The following is a 16,086-nucleotide window of genomic DNA, read 5'->3' as shown; positions in this document are numbered from 1 at the left end:
GCTATTTCAATAATGAGTGCTGTTTTTTTTTTAAAGTCACGAAACTTAGATTAATTGACTTACAATTCAAAGATTATATTATTCTCTACATTTATTGACCCATATTTTCAGATTTAACGCCACTTATATTGTATCCCAACCGGAGATGAAACGAAACTTTTAAATTGCTCAAAACCGAAACTGAACCGGATTCCGAAGAAATGCTTGAACCCGAACCGAACCAGAACCCGTAAAGTCAAACGGTTTGACTCCCTGGTTTGAACATTTGGTAATTTATATTACGGGTTTGTCTGATGTTTGACGCAGCTGAATATGGCGTTTAGTGCAGAGGTTTAGCAATTTACACTTTTAAACACGATACAGATTTTTCTTGCGTTGTGCGCCATTTGGTACCGGGATTACGTGTTTGCTTGAATATTACGCAAGTGGAACAAATACTGCTACCACACGGGTCGTATACTAAACATACACCTACACGGATTTCGTACAACAACCTTCCCAAAAATAATTTGATAGTGATTGAGGCCAAAACCTAATGACTTCTTACAAAGTGTTTAACCACGCAACATTTAAGAAGAGTTCGCAAAATACTGCGTTTATTGCAGCAGTTTTATAGTAAGCAATTTTTATTTTTATTGGGAAACAGCACAAATCAAAACCAAATCATAGTTTCACAACATTACTAGAAAGAACTGGCGCACAATCTGCGCTTTTACATGAGCACAAAGTTGATCCCTACCCCGTCACTATCTAACAACAGCAAAAAAGAACAACAAAACAACCAAATATTAAAAACTGTGCCGTAAAGGATGGGGCTAAATTATAGCGTGCGGCGCAACGGATTAAGCCGAGCTTTTTTTCTTTTTTTTCTCTTTTAGCTTTGCAGTCGCAAATTCAGCAGCAAATGAATTTCGTCACTCGAACAGTTCGCTTTGCCGCAAGACACAGATTTCAAACTTCGCAGAAAACAGCTTTAAGAAATATGGCAAGTGGAAAAGAAATCACCAGGGTCGACTACCTGGTTTTGGGCGGCGGTTCTGGCGGTGTGGCCAGCGCAAGGCGATCGACTGAATTCGGAATTACGGCGGCAGTTATCGAGCACGGCAGACTTGGCGGAACATGCGTAAGTTTGTTTACTTTGTGGTTACACACTTACGGGCTTATAAAATTACTTTTTTTACATGAGTGTGCATTATTTTTATCCATAACGCAGCCTTTGGTAATCAATAAGAATTTACTTTTCTTAAAACTGACAAAACCTTGCTTAAACTTGAAACATTCTTGTTTTATGGAAGAGGCTATTACGCGGCCAACAAAGCAGGTTTAATCAATATGTGGTTACTCATTTAGGAAGCTTGTATTTCTTTTTTGTGAGTGTGCAATTTGCTAATATTTCATTTTTCCCTAAAACGCAGTTTAAACAAGAAATAAAGATTGGTAAACATTGCTTTAAACTGCCAAAAGCCTGCTTATTTTCTCAAAAATTTGGCTTTTTGGTTGCTAGAAGCATTAAGGGCGCTGGTTTAGAATCAAATTTTGTTGGGTGGTACTAAATGGCACCGAATGGAACCACATGGAAGTGAATGCTAACAATGAGTCACAAATCTAAACATCTGTTATACTCTCTAAATCTAATTGAATTACACACTGAAGCATATAATCACATGAGAGGATTTTCAAAATGTATGGGACCTATGAGGGTTGCAATGAACACAAAAGGGATAAAATAAAATGTGGTCTGTAAAAGCAATACTAAAAAGCGAATGGGACCCAATGGAACTCATACAAGAATCACTAACTTTGGTACCATTTAGTATTTGGTGATTGTTTTACATAAAACGATAGTCAATTAGTGCAACTATTATAAAAATTCATTTTTGTGTGGGGAAGATTTAGTCTGTTAAAAAAATAAGGATACACCATATTTTCCATAGTTGCACTTCTGAAAATTTGGCGCTGTACTCTAAACATTTTTTGTGAAAATTGCCATTAAAAGCAGATTGGTTACACAGTATGTAAAATAATTAGGAACTTCTCTCTGTCAAAACCATGCTTTTCAGTTTGTGTTGAAAGCACAACACACAATAGGATCCAAATGATAAATAACATGCAAAAACTGTTTATGTGTTGACAGTATATTAATGTTGAATTTATTTATTTATTTATTTATTTGTCATGAGAATACGTTATTATTAATTTTAAAGCTTGTCTTGCAATTTCAACATGCTTTTTGCATTACTGGATGTTTTATTCAGGAAAAGGTGAAGTAAAATACAACAGAACATTATCGCTTGCTTTACAAAGCAATTTTTTTTATTTTAAGTTTTGAGTTCATGACATGTATGAAGTTATAAACTCTTAATATAAATCTAATGCAGTAGAATATTTTCTAAAATAATATATAAAAATCTGATGCATTAAAATATATTTTAAACCATAAATGCATAAAAGCATTGGCAAAAAAATATATATAGCAATCCTTAAAAAGTTAATACTGTTAAAACATTTGCATTTCGTATTGTAGGTCAATGTTGGTTGTGTCCCGAAAAAGGTGATGTGGTTTGCTGGTATGCATGCAGAAATGCTTCACGATCACGCCGATTATGGCTTTTCTCTTGACGGAAAGGCTACTTTTACATGGAGGTGTGTTTTCTATGTGATTTTTATTGTTTTCTCTTGTTTTTTTAAGAAAATGTACTCCATTAACTTATTTAAAAGTTTAACATGTCCATAAAAATAATAATATTTCTAAAAATAACATTTGAAAGGAACAATTGAACAGAGAAATGTTGATTTCTTTGAATATTAGGCTTTATTTTGTTTTTTGAATTATTGAGAAAACTATTGTATTTGTTTGTAAATTTTTTCAAGAAAATGTACTCCAAAAAAAAAAGTATCTAAAAGTTTATTATAATTGTGAAAATATTAATATACTTGCAAAATAAACATTTTACAGCCAAACACAGCAAAATCTTGATTTTTTTGAATAGCAAGGCTACATGTTTTTTTAATTTTCAAGAAAACTTTTTGTATTGATTTCCTAATGTTCTTAGGATTTTTCTGAGACTATGTGATCATTTAACTGCGTTTTGTATGTTTTAAAAAATCAATGCTGGAGTTACTTTAACTTACAATAATGACAAAAAGCCCAAATATGTGCTCCATAGTCTTATTTTTTACTCAATGTCATCATTACGAACGTCGGAAAATCCTATTGTCATAGTGACCATCGCAAATACTAGGTGCGCGCCGTGCTGTGTGCTGAGTCACTGTAGCAGCGCTCAGCTCAAGCGTGGAATGACGCCGCTTTTATTTGCATTACCGCACGTATTGCTTTGGGCAAAGGCGGCCGGCGAATTGCCTGCCTAAAGTTACCATTCGTGTCGCTTTCAGGACCATCAAAGAAAAGAGAGACGCCTACATTAAACGGCTCAACGGAATCTACGCGAACCTGTTGGAGAAGGTAAAAACGTTGTTTGGTGATTATAAAATATAAAACGTCTTTTGCAAATGCTTCCTTTTAAAAAAGGTAGGATCCAGCCGTTTAGGAACTCTTAAAGTATGGTTACACGCCTGCGTTTAAATTTGTCTTTAACGACGACAAACTAACAAATATTTAATAAGGTTGCATTACAAAATGTCAGAGGTCTTGTTTCGTTATTCCAGTAATACAACACAAGGGGAAATTTTATTGCCTCTTAATTTAGAACCATCACGTTAGGGAACTGTCATAGCTTAATTGTAAGCCGATTAGCTACCTCAAGCAAAATGCCCTAAATCACTTTACACCATATAACGTACATTTTTGTACATTTTTTGTACATTTGAAAGCCGAACAACCTAAAAGTTTTTTTTTCCTATCGCCCAAAACGCGTTTTCAACCTAAAATATGACTGTTTTGTTATTGACTGTTTACTGTTTATTTTTAAATCAAATTCAAAGTTATATACTTGATTGAACGCGCTTTGGGTCTAAAGCCAAAATAAGTTGAAACATTACATTTTTTTCTAACTCTAGGTTTTCGTTGAAGTTTATTAGTCCGTTTTTATGCTTTTTGTGTTTTTTAGGCGTGGAATTGGTACTGACCATGTAAAGAAAGCTTATGTGGCCGTTAAAATTGGCTGGTTCGTTAAAATTGGCTAGCCGTCAAGAAATGGTTGAAGTGACAAATAAGATAGGCACGCTTTTTAAAATGCCATTCATCGTAAGACCAGTACTCGGCAATTTAGTCTTAAGCGACTGTTTTTTTTGACTTACAAATTGCAAAGACTGTTAGATTGGGAAAATAACCATTATTACCTAAAATGCGCTAAATAAAACACTTTTTTCGATAAGCCGTTGCGTTATGCTTCGTGGTATCCGTTCTAAGCCAACATCCTGCCGTCATTTTGTCGTGTTTATTTTCACGCAAACGTTACTGAGCTATGCAATTCGTGCGCGACATTACTTCAAGCATTGCAGCGTTTTGCTGGCTGGTAGATTGGGGCTAACATGTCGTTTCACTTGCGATGGTTTCGTATATGAATATTATCTTATACTTGCGAGGCAAAAAGTTCTTTGTTCAATGCAGGACTGTGTACCGCTTGGCAATTTATGGAGAACACACAATAAAACATAAATAGCAACAGAACCCAAAGCAGAAATATCTTGAATACCATAGTATTAAGACGAGCGACATAATAAAGCCAAATACGCAGTAATATCAATGGCAGAATAACATCGAAATCGTCTAAATAAGACATAAATCTGTCGAAATATGTTCTAAATTCATCGGAATAAGGCCTAAGATAAATAGATTTTTCAATAAAGCCTGGAGTGCAACTTAATACGGTCCGCATTAAAATCTTGCGAATATATACAATACGGCATTAAAATACAGAGTCTCTGTACAGTCCTATGCATTCAATATTCGGCAAACAATCGAAGCTGGTCGTACGAGAATTATACAAACGCATTAAAATTTAAAATTTTGGTGAAAAAAACATTTAGGTAGGACGTAAATTCGTAAATTCGCAGACAGCGTGTCGACATTTTTTGGCGACTGCTTTTTCACCGGGCGAGTGTCTACTAATGGTAAGTGCAAGTTTCAATGCAATACCAAGCTTCTACTGTTGATTGTTGGACGACAAATACTATTGCAATTTTGCGAGTACACTAAGACAGTACTTTAGGGTTAACCAAAATATTCATGGGTTCACCAGTACGAAAAGGTATACAAGGGTGCATCACACAATTTTAATTAACCATTAATGTTACATCGTATTTGCCAGTAATTTTATGAGACATAGGTGCTGTAATCGTTCTATACTAACATTCTAAGACATGCGGTCTTTCTATTTTGCCTGACTGTCGTGGTGCAAGTTGTATTTCTGTTTTTTGTGTAGAGATTGAATGCTGTTTAATGACATGCCATAGTACCCGAAAGCAGCCTACAGCCATATTCGAACTTTCAACGACAGTGTGTAAAACTTTGGCAGCTTCGCTCGGTTTAATTGGCATGATGATATTAATTTGCATTAGATTTTTCATATCGCTTTTTACTCAGTTTACTTTTTAAGTAAACAGGGTGCGTGAGTTCGTCACAACAACTTTAAGGGTTCACCAAACCAAAAAAGGTTGAAGAGCACCGCACTAAGACACGCTTGTTAGTGTATTTAAATTGCTTTCATTTCCACTTTGACCTGAGGGACTGTGTAATTTAGCTTGTCGAGATTGTAATACAATTTGCTAACAGTGTCACCTGGTTTCCAAATTTTAAAAATAGACTAATATGGCTATTAAACCAAACTTTCTTAAGTGCCACGCATTCGAAAATTTTGTAACCTATAACACTTGGCAGATTAAAGTATTCCGTAGTTCAAATGTTTTAAAACTCGCGCTCGAAATAATTCAGATTAAACAGATTTTAACTGGATTCATAGCAAGATTATTTAAACTGAACTTTACTGAACATTTGGTTATTGTTCGTTGAATTTTTATAAGACAAAATACAGACAAAGTTTGCTTTTTTCGAGATATTAAAGCTATAAACAAACATTATTTAAAACGTAAAAGCATTTTGACCTACTTTAGGTATCGTGCTAACTAACCACAGTCAACACATTAAATAAACTTAAATAGTAAAAATGTACAGATCAGGCTTAAATCCGATCCCGATAAACGATATTTTAGACAAAAGTATCGCGATCCAAAGCCAATGACGTCATTACTATGACCAAACAAGAAAAATAGATGAAATTGAAATGTTCAAAGGTTTTTGTTCTCAGATAATTTGGCTTTGTTAACCTACTTATTTTCGGATAGATCTACCTTTTAATGTAGAAATCGTTGGTAAATTATAGCCTAAGACTTGGTGGTCCTGACAGCATCGCGGGCCACAATATTTCTTGCATATTCTTTGCGGCCTGCGGGCCACATAAAGTAGGCTACATGCGTGTTTTAAGAGGACGTCACAAATAATCGTCCAAGACATATAAGTTTCACAAACCTGCTACTATCGTCGAACTTGTGCGTAATGAAATCGTAGGGTATGAGACTGTGAAAAATGGTGCGCGCGATGCGCGAAAATTTTTTGCGTATTTGACCATTACTTTTCAGTTAAAAGACAGCATTTTATAAGCGTAGAATGTTCACGGAAACCAAAAAAATTAAGAGAGATGTTGCATACTACACAATCGCCAAATACAAAGACGTTTTCGTTTTGCGCAAAAAGGTTTTAACCAGATAAATTTAGCTGAAATTTCATCATTGAATGGGTCAGCGCGTTAGGGTAAAGTCACAGTGAAAACTTCATTTTTAGAAAAGTTTCGTTATAAGACGCACTGCGGCTCAAACCGGTCATTAGTTATAACACATACCAAACTTAGGCGTCCTTGCTACTCCCAGTCTGCGAATTTGGTGAGCGATAGGAATCTGGTTTATTTCATGGTATAACTGGAAAAATGTGATCATGACCAAACAATTGCAGTATTCTTACTGTTCGTTTGTCACTTAGATTTCTTTGAGTAAACAATCAACGGTACGCATTGCAATAATTCAACAGTGCTCGCGGGCCACGAAAAATGATGTAGCAGGCCACTTGTGGCCCGCGGGCCTGGGCTTGGACCACCCGGCCTAAGTCATCATTTTCTCATGTAAGTCCTAGTCATAATTTGAGCAAGTCAACTTCAAGTCAAATCATTGGCATAAAAAACAAAACTTTAAACTAATAAAACTTAGTAACTTTGTCCAATTATGAGCAACAACTCGTGTAAAAATGAACCAAACGCAACATACAGCGTTATTTGTCCATAAGACTTAAGTTAAGTCAATTCATTACAATACTGGGTATCGGCCTGAATCCCAAATTATCGAACATCCCTAGTACAGATCACAGTTGTGCATTTCAAATGTGTATAATATTTTACTCCACGTATGGTCATAAACGTACGTTTTGCATTTTGCAGGCCAAAGTGAAGGAGATACAAGGCCATGGCGCATTCACCGGCGAAATGGACCCAACCCCGGTTATTTCAGTAGCTGGGAAGAAGTACACAGCACCGCATATTCTTATCGCCACAGGTAAGATTCTGATTTATGTGATGTATCTCTGAGGCAGTGGGTTTTCAATGTTTTTTTTCGTTTTTTTAATTTACCTTTACTTTTTTTGGAATTAAAACGACAATTATCCGTTCAATGCTGTTGTACGTATAACGTTGATTTAAATAAATAAAACGTATTTCACACAAGAAATAGCAAACCTATGGCGGCTTTAGCAAGCCGGATTTGTCGGTTTATCAAAAAAACACAGTCTCTTTATGTTTTTGATTTTGATTTTGCTTTTACGTTCAGGGGCTTTACCAAACCGTTATTTTCTAATTTAACCAACAAACATTGCATCTTTGTGAATATTAGGGGGTTACCCTGCTGTCCCGACGGACGACGAAATACCTGGAGCTTCATACGGGATCAGCAGTGATGGATTCTTTCTGCTCGAGGATTTACCAAAGTAAGGTTAAACCATTTTAACTGAGAAGTGGGGAAACTATTTTTTGACTTACCAAAAAAAGCAAAAAAATTTTGTCAAGATTTGTTAAATTTATTTCAAGTTAAAATCGTTTACAAAATGCCAAAAAATCGTAAAAACTCAAAAAGGCTTTTTGAAATTGTAGTTCAGTTTAAAATTAATCAGAATTTAGTTTTCAATTACATCCAACTTTTTTAATTGTATTATATTTCCATTTAAGTAATATACGATATACCTTTATCGCGTTAGGTTCAGCGAACTTCGAATTTGCTTCAGGTTAGATAGTTGTGAATCTTGAAGATTTAAAAAAAAATGTTTATTTCACATGCCAAAAAAAGCATGGTAAACAGAATTGCATTTTAAACCCGAAAAAATAGCTAATTTGTGGTTCACGACGCCAAGACACTAATGCAGTACTTTATACAACATTGTGTTGTTTAAATCAATGTTTTTCTACTAAGTGCTAGGACTAGGTCAAAAAATAATCGTCCTACTAATCAAGATCAAAGTGTGTATCAGAATTTCTAGTTGAAAAAAATTGAAAGGTTTGTTCAAAAAAATAAAGTTTAAACTTTTTATATCCTAATTACGTAGACTTAAAACAATCATACAAACATCAGATTCGTTTAATTTCACGCCACTTTAAAATAAAAGTAGCTATCGCATCGACGTAATCTACTTAAATAGTTAGGATTCTGTTAATTTCCATTTGCTGACCCCTGTAATCTTTTAACCCCTGCAAGGCGACTCCTATTTCAAAATATGCCCCCAAAAGACGGAAATTTTAATTTCCAACTAATCCAATAAAAGATATATACGCATCATGTGTACAACAACTGTGATCTAATCATTTTTAAGCCTTCTCTTGATCAACCATAACGTGTATCATAGTGCACCGAAAGCCTTCGACAAACTAGTCTAATCTGTCGACCAATTAAGAAAATCACAGTTATTTCCCGTCATTCACTTCTTTGAGGCTGTGGAGCTGGGGTCACGGTATGACCGAGGTCACCAGTTCGATCCTCACTGCAGGCTAATTTTACAAACAGGATGCAGTAGGAAACGGTGCTATGTTTGTTTCTCGACTTGCTCCCTTCTGAGCCTGTGTAGCTCAGTTGGTAGAGCGACGGTCGCGGTATGACCGAGGTCGTGAGTTCGAACCTCACCACAGGTTAGTTTTACGAACAGGATGCAGCAGGCAACGGTGCTATGCTTGTTTTCTCGACTTGCTGCCTTCTGAGTCTGTGTAGCTTATTTGGTAGAGCCACGGCTTCTGTATGACCAAGGTCATCAGTTCGAACCTCACTGCAGGTTAGTTTTTCGAACAGCATTTAGCAGGCAACCGTACTATGTTTGTTTCTCAACTCGCTCCCCTGTGAGCCTGTGCAGCTCAGTTAGTAGATCGACGGTCCCAGGTCGTGAGTTCGAACCTCACCGCAGGCTGGTTGTTTTTCCAGCTTGTACTACAATCCTGCTTAAGCCAACTGATTTCGGTAAACCTTTCCGAAGGCATCATCATGTGTGTTATATTATGGTGTCGTTATCGTTGGCTTAAAAAGAAATGATCACAGATTATACATATTGTGTATATGAATCTTTTAGTGATGTTACTAGTTCAACGTATATACTAATTTAAACCTACATTCATTGTTCAAAAGCGTTCAAGCGCGCAGATTAAACGAACGTCATTTCACAATTAAGAGAATATAGAAGGGCGTGTCTTTATGGAATCTAAAACCATTAGCAGAAGGTGTCTGCTTGTCGATCACTGTTCGGCTGACGCGTATATAAACAATATAACTCAAAAGTTTAAAAACCAGAGTAAAATCAGGCTCAGGCATTTTTTTGTCAGTATAGGCGAAATATATATATATATATATATCTTTTAAAAAATGTCTGATCCTGATTTTACTCTGGTTTGGAAACAAGTAAAAGTTATGTCATTGATCGGGACCCTACACTTCATTAAAAGCGTATTTATCTTCAACACAGGAAAGCAGTGGTGGTTGGAGCCGGGTACATCGCCGTAGAGTTGGCAGGCATTCTGAACGCGCTCGGCTCCCAGGTACGACTGGTCATCCGACGACACACGGCCCTCAGAAACTTCGACTCTCTCATCAGCGAAAATAACCTGCTCGAAATGGAAGCGGCCGGCATTATAGTCGAGAAGTTCTCAAAGGTTTGTACTTCGCAATAAGACTTCATAGCCATAAGACCTATATAAGAACAACATCAAGGTCGGAATAATAAGACTAAAAGAGGATAATACCTGTATTTCTTTGTAATATTTGCTCGAAGAGTAAAATAGAATCAGTCACGGAGTAATGAAACAAGCATTTATAGCTTGGATAATTGCCAATTTACATAGCACATACGAATAGTAATCACCACAGGCAAAACGGTAATGCGGTACAATTAACGAATCACGTGACTGTGGAATGAGCGTACGCGATTACTGTCTTAAGGAAAGTACACGAAGCGGAACCACAACAATACCTAACAGTCGTAATAACCACTAAATGCATCGGAATAAGACCTTATTTGTCAGAATCAGTACTGTGCAATATTTTTGTGTTGGGTGTCCGGACCGGACCCCCCTCTTTTCGTTAGTGCTATTATCGGTTTTTGTTCGTTTTCGTCAGGGTTTTACTCACCGTCCTAAGCGGCAATGTTTTTAATGTAATTACGTCACGCGTCTTAAGCTAATGGGAAACCAAAATAAACGCAAAACGCCGTTTTTCATTTCTTGTCTGGTCGATCGTAAACGCAGGATTTTTTTCTCTATCGTTATTCGTTCAGGTTGGTTGATCAGCAAGTGTGTTTGACAATTAAAAACAATAAATCAAGCGGTTTTCGTTTTTTTCTTGCTAAAAACGTTGAGTTAGGCGCACCTGATGTTTCTCGCTGTTCACTGTCTGCGCTAAAATCCGATGTTGGTGTAAGTCTGCAAGACGTGCTTGTATTTTAGCTGACTTGGCACACAGCCCGGCGCAGATGTTGCGCTAATCGAATAACACCCGGGAAAACGATCTTCGTTTAGTAGTGCAGGTGGCGAGAGACGTGCTTGCAATTTAGCGTACTCCCGTGTACATTGGATCCAAAATCAATGAGATATATTTCACGGTCTTGGTTTAGTTTTTTTTTCCTAAAGTTAACGATTGCATACGAAGCGGTTTTGCAGCTGGCCCCTGGCAGGATTGTTGACGACGCACCTGTTCGCTTTGCGTCTGAAGTTTCTCTTTTGCTGGACGTTATTGGGCGGTTTCTAATTAGTTTTTTATTTATATATGACGTCATTACAATCAATATTTTCACATCCGTCACTATTTTATGACGTCATTAACGTCAGACGGAAAAACGGGTAATTATCTAAGTTAAAAATTCGTAACCCCCATATTTTGGATTTCTGGATACGCCCCTGGTCGAAATACTATGCTTTTATAGATTTTTGTGCCTTAGGTATTTTTTCCTTGTAGGTCTTGTGTGTTTCCTTACATAGGATTTCCTTACTATTTCTTTCGCTCGCAGGTTAAAAGCGTCTCCAAGGAAGACTCGAGCGGAAAACTCTCGGTCACCATCGACAGTTTGCCACCAGAGGGCGCTGCGGGGTCAAAGGTGGTCGATGACGTCGAATGCTTGCTTTGGGCGATCGGACGAAGCCCAAACACCGATTTCGGAATCGAAAACATTGTAAGTGTGATTCATTTGGACCAAGAATAACCCATACTTGACATTTATTCCGGGTTAAAATTTGCTTCAAAGTTAGGAAGTTAGTTACCTTCAGTTTTTGACCTATACTGTTTTTGAAAAGTTAACCTTTGAAAGTAAAAGTTCTTGCGTTTAAATGCAAATCATGGCTGTAAATCAGTGATTCTCAACCGCGGCTGTCAGAGCCGCATGCGGCTCTCAACTGTACATTTTGCGGCTCTCACTAACGGAGTGAAAAATTAGTTAGTAGTAGCAGAATTGCAACAAAGGAAGTAAAAGAAATTAAAAGTGAAAGAATTTGATCAGCAAGGATCCCGAGTACGAAGTACTAATGTTCCCGGGCTACTTCCGTCCGGCTCTTTAAAATAATTTTGTGGTTTGTGACGTCATAATATATTTAGTCTTGATCGACAAGCTATGGCAATAAGAAATAGCTGTTTCAACAGTGCTAAATAGTTAGCCTAGGCTAGCGTAATGTATATTTGTTGTTTTCTTGTTGCTTTCTTAATGTTTTTTAATTACACGCCTACTGTTGTTTTTTATGCGGCTCCTCGCGAACTTAAGTTTTGAAATGCGGCTCTGGCTCTAAAAAAGGTTGAGAATCACTGCTGTAAATGCTATATTAGTTTGGTGTCGGATCGGCACCGATACCACCCTAGTATCGGACGGTTCCAGACACTACCACTTTGCATCCAGTATCGGTACCGATCCTATAGTATCTCTAGTTTCGACTGCTGTGTATAAAACAGATGTTGAAATATATAGAAGAAGAGCGATTTTCACGAAATTGGAATTTCCGAGCGCCAAATTTTGGCCGTGTTTTTTAATTTAGTTTTTTTCTACGTTAAGGGACTGGAAATGGACAAGCGGGGCAACATTATCGTGGACGAGTTCCAAAACACAAACGTGAAGGGAGTTTACGCTGTGGGAGACGTGCAGGGAAAAGCTCTGCTCACACCAGGTTTGTGATAGCTATTATTTCCGATATTTCAACTTGTTTATTTAAATTTCAAAATAATTTTTCCAAATATTTATATTTTTCGTTTAGGCCTAAAATTTTTTTATACTGTCAGCTGTGCATATTAGTTTTTCACTGTTCAAAAATTTAACATTTATTTTAATTACGTGTATATTTTTATGGTGTGCAGTGGCGATAGCAGCAGGACGACGTCTGGCCCACCGCCTCTTCGATGGAAAGAAAGATTTGAAGCTGGACTACAGCAACATTCCAACTGTAGTGTTCAGTCACCCGCCCATTGGCACAGTTGGATTTACTGAAGGTAAAAAACCAAACCTCACCCCTAGGCTTATCATTCACTAACTCCCGGCGTTGTAATGACTTCACTTATTCTTTTGGTTAAAATGAAGTCGTATTTATCCTTATTTTTCTACAATAAACAATTTGTCCGCTATATGTTGAATTTTTTAATTTTATTCGAGTTCTTGCTCCTGATCGAGCTAGTTTACCAATTTTAGTAGTTTAACGTTTAATTTTTATGACAAGGACTTTACTTGAGATTAACTTGCTATAATTATGACTTGATTTGGAATTAAGTTATTTTTACCAATGACTTGATTTAAGTCATATCAAAATGACTTGTTTGCAGCACTGCTAACTCCCCCAATCGTTTGAACCCTAACCCATTACCCACCCCTAACCCGAAACAGCGGCGCTGTTTAAACTAGGGTGTCTAAACGTCAATACTGAAACGGTCGATGCCGTACATGTGTCCTCCAAACCCATATGTTCGAATCTCACCACAGGCTAGTTAGCTCATCTGAAAACACTCTAGTTGGTTGTACGCACTTGTATGAATGTTCAAGGCAGGGATGTCCAACATTTTATTATAGTGGGCCGCATTAACACTTCAAATAATTTAATGGGACGCATAATCTATTACGTTTCAAGATTAAGTATTGCTCTTTAGAGTTGTCACGGGTCTTTAGTGTTATATATATATATTTTTACCCATACTATACTATTAGTGCGCCCCTAAAAGCTGACTGGTACATTTTAATTAGGCTAATATTGAACGTTTAAAATACTATTTGGGAGTGAAAATGACTAGCGGGCCGCACAAAAATTTCAGACGGGCCGCAGGTTGGACATCCCTGGTTTTAAGGTCGGTGATGGTTTTGAGCAGGGCTGCGGAGTAGGTTAAAAACAACCCGAGGCCGACTCCCGAGTCCGACTCCTGCCAAAAAAATACACCCGAGTCCGACTCCCGAGTCCAGCTCCGACTCTACAGCCTGTATTTTACCCATTTACGCAACTAAATTAAGGTGGATTTTCTGCAATCCACTCATATTGGTGTCACAATTGATCCACCCGCATTACATGGTTTAAAAATATTTCACATTTGCTATTACACTTTTACAACTTACATTTTGCCGCCTTAACAGTTAAAAATGTGATACTGCGCATGCGCACGTCGGACTCGGGACTCGGGTAGTTTTACGCGGTCTTACTCGAGTCCCGAGTCCCGAGTCCGACTCCGACTCCGCAGCCCTGGTTTTGAGTATAGCTTTATACCGCCTTTGAGCATTAATTCATGTTGCCATCCGCGACAGTAGCCTAATTTGTTTTCTTGATTTTGCAGACGAGGCTAGAAAGGAATACGGCGACGATAAGATAAAGATTTACAAATCTACCTTCAACCCGATGTACCACGTCATGACCACTAGGAAGACAAAGTGCGCAATGAAACTGGTTTGCCTTCTGCCCACGGAAAAGGTAAAAAAATATGAAAGTAGTTTGATTTTTATTGTGCGTTTACAAAATTGGTCATTTTTCTCAGTTTTATGTTAGGTGCAGCCCGGCAAACTTTACGTATTGTGATAATAAATTTAACCCAAAGTCTGTATTCTTTTCACAAACACAGTTTATTACCCTGACGAAGATTGCCTGAATAGGCCATCGCAACGTCGGTACGTTGTAACAGAAAATTACTGTTAGCCATTTATTTCCTATATAGGTATATCGGTCGAGACGACGCTTACAATTTCCTTAAATAAAAAAGACTATTTTTAGGTGATCGGTCTGCACATGCAAGGCATAGGGGTCGACGAGATGCTTCAGGGCTTCGGGGTGGCCGTCAAAATGGGCGCCACAAAAGCCGACTTCGATAATTGCGTCGCAATCCACCCCACTTCGTCCGAAGAACTTGTCACTCTGCGCTGAATTGCCTGATTTTTGAGCCATTGATGCACTTTTTTCATTTTGACGGCATTTTGAGCAGTTTCTGGTTTCTCACTCGACTGTTTTTTTCAAAACAGATATGATTTTCTTAGTTGGTTGACAAGTTTTGGAGAATTCGTTTGATGACAAATTTTTGAGAACATTTGTTTTTTTCTCATTTGGTTCACAAATTCTTTGAAAAATTTTGTTTGTTTATTTTGCGGACTAATTTTGGATAAAATATCTTTTTTTATTATGTTGGTTTGACAACCTTGAAAAAAAATACCTGCTTTCTAGAAATTTGTTTCCTACTTGATTGTATGTTAAATGTTTATCCTAGTCGATCAATCAGAGTTTTACACATCCCTATTTTTTGATGCTATGACTTTATGAATCAAGAAAACTTTGTCGTGAGATCGGCTTCAATCGTATCATCTCCACGTTTTCGAATTGACAAATCAGGTCAAGGACGACTCTGATTTGTCGCCGACCTATATTGCAGTTTTGTGCGACCAATCAGCTCGCTAGAAACTCAACACTGATTAGTTCTGTACAAAGGTTGAAGATTATATTGTGGTGTAATTAACTAGTTGTATGCACTTTTGTAATTGTAATGGATCCGATATCTATGCCTGTACTGCCCAACCTGGCCAAATAAACTTATCTAATTTTTTAGTACAGCAATCTTTCTACCTCAAATTCACACAAGTTCAAATTCCGGCCAAATTCTGCACTTAGAAGTGCTTTTCCAGATTGCAAACCTTGGCCTACTACGAATCAGTCTCTTTAATGTATCGAAGCAAAAAATAACTATGCATTTTTTTGTTTGTTTTCTAAACTAATCGCTGCATGCAGATTGTTTTGAAATCCGGTTAACTGCGCTATACGTGGATTTTAATTGCTGTACAAGTTTTGAATTAAAACCGTACCCTTTGGAATGTGATTTGTTAACACGTTGAACTACAAATATCGGAAACTAACTCAATTACGAGCAATAATTAAACTAAATCTACCAAAAACGCAACATATAACAAGCATATTGCCTTATGTAAAGATGGATGTCTATATTTTTATAGCTAAATTCGTTCGAATGAAATAAAAGTTTTGCCAATCCTAATAAAGTCGTTCCCACTCATAGAGTCGTAATATAAGTGTTTCGCCCACGGTGGGAAAATACTCCATGGCCTGATCAACT

At 37.1% G+C, this 16,086-nt stretch overlaps 1 protein-coding gene and 1 non-coding gene across 2 annotated transcripts; both read left to right on the top strand.

Annotated features, from left to right (window-relative positions):
- The first annotated feature begins 931 nt into the window (after window positions 1–931).
- On the top strand, window positions 932–15,931 carry LOC146141559 (glutathione reductase, mitochondrial-like). Its single transcript, XM_083389481.1, has 11 exons — window positions 932–1,123; window positions 2,525–2,643; window positions 3,394–3,463; window positions 7,446–7,560; window positions 7,894–7,987; window positions 9,998–10,184; window positions 11,534–11,695; window positions 12,563–12,674; window positions 12,862–12,993; window positions 14,314–14,447; window positions 14,745–15,931. Exons 1-11 carry the CDS (start codon window positions 983–985, stop codon window positions 14,892–14,894), a joined length of 1,416 nt encoding a protein of 471 aa, XP_083245607.1. The 5' UTR covers window positions 932–982; the 3' UTR covers window positions 14,895–15,931.
- Window positions 9,106–9,179, top strand: Trnat-ggu (transfer RNA threonine (anticodon GGU)). The gene has a single exon. It is a non-coding gene; the product is annotated as a tRNA-Thr (tRNA).
- Window positions 15,932–16,086: the final 155 nt, after the last annotated feature.

This window comes from Ascidiella aspersa, chromosome 5 (genome assembly GCF_963924565.1).
Source record: "Ascidiella aspersa chromosome 5, kaAscAspe10.2, whole genome shotgun sequence".
In the NCBI taxonomy this organism is placed as follows: domain Eukaryota; kingdom Metazoa; phylum Chordata; class Ascidiacea; order Phlebobranchia; family Ascidiidae; genus Ascidiella; species Ascidiella aspersa.
The sequence above is the reverse complement of the archived record's forward strand: the minus strand, read 5'-3'. Positions and strand labels throughout refer to the sequence as shown.

What these genes read in the sequence shown, in the direction of transcription:
- LOC146141559 (XM_083389481.1), top strand. Translation starts at nt 983, where the DNA reads ATGGCAAGTGGAAAAGAAATCACCAGGGTCGACTACCTGGTTTTGGGC. An exon ending in CTGCTCGAGGATTTACCAAA is followed by an intron (nt 7,988 to 9,997) that starts GTAAGGTTAAAC and finishes TCTTCAACACAG; the next exon opens with GAAAGCAGTGGTGGTTGGAG. An exon ending in AAAAGCTCTGCTCACACCAG is followed by an intron (nt 12,675 to 12,861) that starts GTTTGTGATAGC and finishes TATGGTGTGCAG; the next exon opens with TGGCGATAGCAGCAGGACGA.